This window comes from Chiloscyllium plagiosum, unplaced genomic scaffold, assembly GCF_037043375.1.
Source record: "Chiloscyllium plagiosum isolate Xiang-an unplaced genomic scaffold, Cpla_swu_hap1 HiC_scaffold_52, whole genome shotgun sequence".
Classification (NCBI taxonomy): domain Eukaryota; kingdom Metazoa; phylum Chordata; class Chondrichthyes; order Orectolobiformes; family Hemiscylliidae; genus Chiloscyllium; species Chiloscyllium plagiosum.
The window spans coordinates 4,410,426-4,416,425 of NW_028270190.1; the positions used below are offsets into that span (position 1 = coordinate 4,410,426).

The 6,000-nt window shown below is 42.4% G+C and overlaps 1 protein-coding gene across 1 annotated transcript; it reads right to left on the minus strand.

The window, feature by feature from the left end:
- Positions 1-1,200: 1,200 nt before the first annotated feature.
- Positions 1,201-3,403, minus strand: LOC148134751 (putative G protein-coupled receptor 139). Its single transcript, XM_087985354.1, has 2 exons — positions 3,292-3,403; positions 1,201-2,102 (listed from the first exon to the last, which is right to left on the minus strand). Exons 1-2 carry the CDS (start codon positions 3,401-3,403, stop codon positions 1,201-1,203), a joined length of 1,014 nt encoding a protein of 337 aa, XP_087841480.1.
- Positions 3,404-6,000: the final 2,597 nt, after the last annotated feature.

Sequence of the window (6,000 nt, forward strand, 5' to 3'; positions counted from 1 at the left end):
ATGAAATTTGAGCATTCAAATATTTCAAATCTGTGCATGATGTAAATTCAGAAATGCCCAGCCATTCAATATAACTAAATTCAGATCCCAGAACGTTAACCGGCTTAATAGATCGCACCTTGAATATTTCCAGTGATTCCATGTGGTGGTTAGTCACTAAAACAAGTTTAAACAAAGCCGCTGATGTCATTTAAAAGCAGAATATAAGTTCATTACATGGAAAAAAGAAAGAAGCTAGAGACGTTGGTTTGAAACATATGAACATTAGCATGGAAATAAGCCTTCAAACTATTTATCAGTACTATGCATGACTGATACTTAAGCCCAGAGCAATAATATTCCCATCTCATCGCCTGGTCGACACTTTGCAGCTTCATTCTTTTGGACAGTTAAGACGGATATGTTTGGGATTCGTTACTGATTCCTCTGAAATACCATCCCTAATTCTAGTGGATCACACATTTCGAGAAATGGAAATAGATTGAGGGATAGATAGATGAATACATACATAGAGAGATAGATATGTGGACGGACAGAGAGATCGGTAGATAGAAAGATGGATTAATAAAAGAATCGGTAGACAGATGGATTAACAAAAGAGTCGGTAGACAGACAGACAGGCAGCGGGTTGGACAGATTGCACTCTGGCTTCAAATGAGAGCATATCCTGCAGCAAGCAAGCCCCCTTTGGATTCCCTCAAACGTTGTTCCCAATATATAGTGGCGATAAATGATGGAGAAGCAACGCCTCACAAGTCTATCTTCACATTTTAGAAGAAATCAACATCAGACTGAAGAACTGGTGTCACAAACAGAACATTTCACTCACTTCGACCTTAACAGTCAGTAATTAAAGTGAGTTCCTTTCCGGTACATTACCAAAATTTACAAGAGTTGACCGATCCGAACTCCAGTGTATAATCCCTCCATTGACCAGCACAATATTCAGTAATCTTCCGTCGCTGGGTAGACACAGCCCTGATGACTTCTGACTCATGACTACATATGATTCGTCAATGTATGACAGAGTTCCCAACCTCCTTCTAACCCAACGGCACCCGCACCATTGTACTTACTGCGCCAGATTATCAGTGAGTGACCACACTGGGTGTTAGTAGATGCCCATCATAGGACCCATGGGAATTGCTTGTTGGTCATTATTGGATCCACTGTTGAGTTCTAATCTGGACTCTATCAGTCCTAGCAAAGTTTAATTAAGTTAGCTGCAAGACTGAAGGGATATGTTGCTACATTTTTGAATTGTCCTCGAAACCTAGCTTGTGTTATGGCGTAGATGCCAGTGTTTGTGCAGCAACTCAGAAGTTGGAGGATGAAGCCTAAATCTATAAAATATGCAGGTACGTAGGTATGGACACCCAGATCATCAAATCGCTGAAGTATAGATATCACTGTAAACACTGCCCACAACAGGATGAAATTGCCAGAAATAGCAAACAGTAAAATAATAGATTTCCTTCGATTCTCCATCTCAGTGTCTCTGGGTCTCTCCTTATTGCTGTGAGCCCGGAGTCTTTTGCGGGCATTGCTGCTCACTAAAATGTGTCTGACAGTGAAAACGTTGAGCTGCAGGATCAGTGCAAATGGAAGGCAGGGTGTGATAATGTAGTTAACAACTTCAATTGCAGCCCATAATGTCAAATTAGTATCATCCAGATTCAGACCACAAAACACCGGATCATTCAGGAAACGATACCTATTGTTGTACATAAAATACCAGATGATGTTCTTTAAACAGCTCAGGACAGTCACTGTTCCCAGAACCACAGCTGCTGTTTTCTCACGACAATATTTAGGTTTCAGCTTTTGGTAGCAAATGGCCACAAACCGATCGAAGGTGAATGCGACAGTGAACCAGACAGAGCAGTCTGTGACTGCATAAAGCAGCACAGCGTGAATGTTACACACATCCAGATACTCCAGAAAAATAAAGTGTTCGGGAAAAAGAATGGGAATATGCCTCAATATCAAGTCGAGGAGCACCACCAGCAGATCTGCCATTGCCATAGTCACGAGGTAGCAAGTGACACATCCAGCGAGTCCACACTTTCCCCGGGAAAGTATCGCAATCGTTATTACGTTAACTGAGAAAGTAAACACGGTTGTTATATAACATGATATCTACGACAGGTTACAAAACATTCAGCATTCACTCCCTCCACGACTGACACACAGTCGCAGCAGTGACCATGTAAACGTCACACTGCCATTTCCTCCAGCAGCATCTTTCCAATCGATGATCGCAGTTGCATGCATGAAAAAAGGGAGTAGACACATTAAACTCTGAACCCCATACGTTCCAAATGAGTCACACACATACAATTGAGACTGAAATGAAAGTGGCCATTCATTCAGTGTCGCTGCATCAAAATGCAGGAATCCCATTACAAATGGCACTGCGGGTCCCCGTTCCCAGAGGTAATGCAACATTCAAAGAACGAAGCTCATCATCACTTTTCCTTGGACTATTCTAAACGTGGGGACTGTACATGAAGGCTTGGGTGCATCTGAATTGGTTGGCCACCAATATCCGGCGCATAAGTTTGCCAGCACTCTTCAGAAGGTATTAAACTGGATTGGCGGGGTGATGGGAACTGGAGCTGCAGATCCGATGACGGAGAAGGTAGTGAACAGTCAGATACAGAGTGTATAGAGGTTGTGAAGAGGGATAAGAATAAGCAGCAGGAGAATCGACGTTTCAGGCCAGAGCACTTAATCAGGAGTGCTCATTTCATGTCTTCGTGAGAAGCATGTCATGCCTCAGAAAACTTATTCAATTATTTTGGGGATATGATAAAACACATAAATGTATGTTGAAAAGTGCATGTGATGTCCATGGGCTTTAGCAAGACGTTTGATAACGTTCCCCACGGTAGGCTCTTTGAGACAGTTAGCAGGCATAGAATACAGGGAAATCTGCCTGTCTTTGTACAGGATTGGCTGGCCCACAGAAGCCAGGGGATCTTAGTAGGTGGAAATTATTAAGCCTTGGAGTTTGGTGACAAGTGGTCTGCCACAGGGATTGGTTCTGGGACCTCTGTTCTTTGTGATTTTTATAAATGACTTAGATGAATAAGTGAAAGGTCGAGTTAGTACGTTTGCCATAGTACGTCTGACATAGGGTTACAATTCACCATACACAACAAAGGAGTGAGGAGGAACTAATAACACATATACAGGAAAAGAAAGACTAAGTCGGAGGACAGAAGGCAGCATTCAATTCGGGAGAATAAGAAAGATTTTAGAGAATCGATGACAGGGTTTAAAACTTACGTGGGACACTAACAGCAGCAAGTAGTGGGAAGTAGATCCTCTCTACCTCTTGAAATATATCCTGTATGATGATCGCCTCCCCATAGAATGAAACTAGATCAGCCAAAATCATGATGCCTCTGCTGTCGATGGGTGAAGGGTAATTCTGCAGAGTTCAGTCAGCACAAGTTGACGTCAGCGAAGGGAAATCCTAAATAGAGCAGAGAGGACAATCCCTGCGAGACAATGTTCTGTTTTTTTTTCTGAGCTGGCGTTAATTCATCGTGAACACCTGAGCTCTGTTAATGGAGTTGTTTACTGCGTTTACAGTCACTGGGCAAATGATTTCAATTAACGCCCTTTCAGTTCAAGGATTTCCATGGAAACAAAATTCAGTGATGAAAGTATTTTCTGAGTGTTACAGTGTGCTCAAGGCACTGTTTCAACCAATTTGAGAGTGGAAGACAGCTCTGTCGGTGCACAATGCATTATGTGTGTGTGTGTGTGTGTGTGTGTGTGTGTGTGTGTGTGTGTGTGTGTGTGTGTGTGTGTGTGTGTGTGTGTGTGTGTGTGTGTGTGTGTGTGTGTGTGTGTGTGTGTGTGTGTGTGTGTGTGTGTGTGTGTGTGTGTGTGTGTGTAAAATTCTGTGTATTAGACGGTGTACTGAAATGGGAGAAACCAATCATTTTTACACACCAAGGATTGTATAAAGGATTCCTACACGTTTGATAAATAATTTATCTATTGCTAATTCTAAGTGCTCTTTACACAACTGCTGGGAGGCCTATGTGCAGAGGAGTTGACACCAATGGTTGTGGATGCATTAGAAAAATAATTAGATCTTTGCCCAGCAGCATGCTTAGTTATTGAATTAGAGTCATTCGGATCTACAGCACTGAAAACGACCTTACTGCCCATAACTTTTAGAATCACCAAAAACAGCAAATGAACTTGTTGCCTTCCATTTTCCAGCAAATGTTCACGTAGCCTACCATACCTTGACATTGTAAGTATACTTCTCAATATTTCTTAAATGCTTTGATGGTTACTGCCAATAACAATCTTAGAAGTCGTGACTTCCAGATTCCCACCAGACTCTGGGGTTGTAACGTTTTTGCCTCACATCTCCTTAGAACCTTCTTGCTTTCACCTTAAATTCATGTTCCCGTGGAAAGTGATACCTCCACACAAGGGAACCATCTCTTCGGTCCATATCTTTTTAACCTCTCAATCGCCTCCTCTCTCAATCTACTCTGCTCTAAGCTATAGAACGTCAGGTTTTCCAGTCTCTCTTCATGACTAAATCTCTTCAGTTGAGAAAGCATCTTTTTAAATATGTCCAGTAACATCTTAGTAAATCTCCTCTGCGTCCTCTTCAGTGAAATAGCGTCCTTCCTTTAATGTGGATTCCAGATGTGCACGCAATACCTAGCTGTGGCCTAGACAACGTTTAAAGTAATTTCGCCTTCATGCACTTGCTGTTGAAATCTGTACATCGACTAATACTCAACAAGACTCCAATTTCTACCATCTACGAGTTTACTATTATGGCAATGCTATGGCTGGTAATCGTATCCAACCGTTCAAAACCCTGGTGCAGCTGCATGTGGAGTACTACATACAGTTCTTGCCGCTACAATATAGGAAGGATGTGGAAGCATTGGAATAGTTGCAGAGAAGATTTACCAGGATGTTTCCTGGTATGGAGGGAAGGTCTGATGAGGAAAGGCTGAGCGACGTGAGGCTGTTTTCATTCGAGAGAAGGATGAGAGGTGACTTAATACAGACATACAAGATGATAAGATGATTAGATATGGCAGACATTGAAAACCCTATTCCTCGCATGGTGATGGCTATCATCTGGGTACCAACTTTTACTATGAGGGATGCTAAATACAGAACAGATGTCAGAGGTAGATTGTTTACTCAGAGAGTAGTAAAGACGTGGAACGGCCTGCCTGCAATAGTAAAGTGCACTCACTAATCGTAAGTGCATTTAAATGGTTATTGGATAAACATATGATAATGGTGGAAGTGGATACTGCAGATGCTGGAGATGAGAGTCAAGATTGGAGTGGTGCTTGTAAATCACAGCTGTCAGGCAGCATCTGAGGCTTTTGCCCGAAATGTCGATTTTCCAGCTCATTCCTGGTGAAGGGCTTTTGTCCGAAACGTCGACTTTTCTGCTCCTCGGATACTGCCTGTCCTGCTGTGCATTTCCAGCACAACTCTGACATCAATGATAATGGAATAGTTTCGGATCATTGGGTTTGAGCTTGGTTTCCTAGTTCTGTGCAACATCGAGGGCCACATTGGCCTGTACTGCGCTGCAATGTTCGATGTTCTATCTTCTATGTTCTAATGGTCGGGACTGAGTAGTCACACATTGAAAATTAAAGAGAAAAATGTGGAATTTTCCTCCATGTCATTCCAGACAGAACATTTGAAAAAAAAAACGAATGAGGCCATTATCGAAAACAGATGAAGTTGACATATGAACCTGACAAAACGTGCCCTTCACTGTCAAAGGATTCACTCCGAGGCATGACGATGCAAAATCGAACAGAGTGCGAGGAAACTCGTGAGGCAGAGATGCAAATGGGACAAGCAGCGCAAAGTGAGATTAAATCTGAAGGCGTTTGCAATTTAATTTTGAAAGGTGAGGATTTGAATTCAATACGATGTCTGAACCTCTCAGAGAGACCGAAAAGGGGGGTCGGCAACATCTGT

Coding starts and splice junctions, on each gene's coding strand:
- LOC148134751 (XM_087985354.1), bottom strand. CDS start 3,403: ATGATTTTGGCTGATCTAGTTTCATTCTATGGGGAGGCGATCATCATA. Junction 2,103..3,291: donor TGCTGCTGTTAGTGTCCCAC/GTAAGTTTTAAA, acceptor TTACTTTCTCAG/TTAACGTAATAACGATTGCG.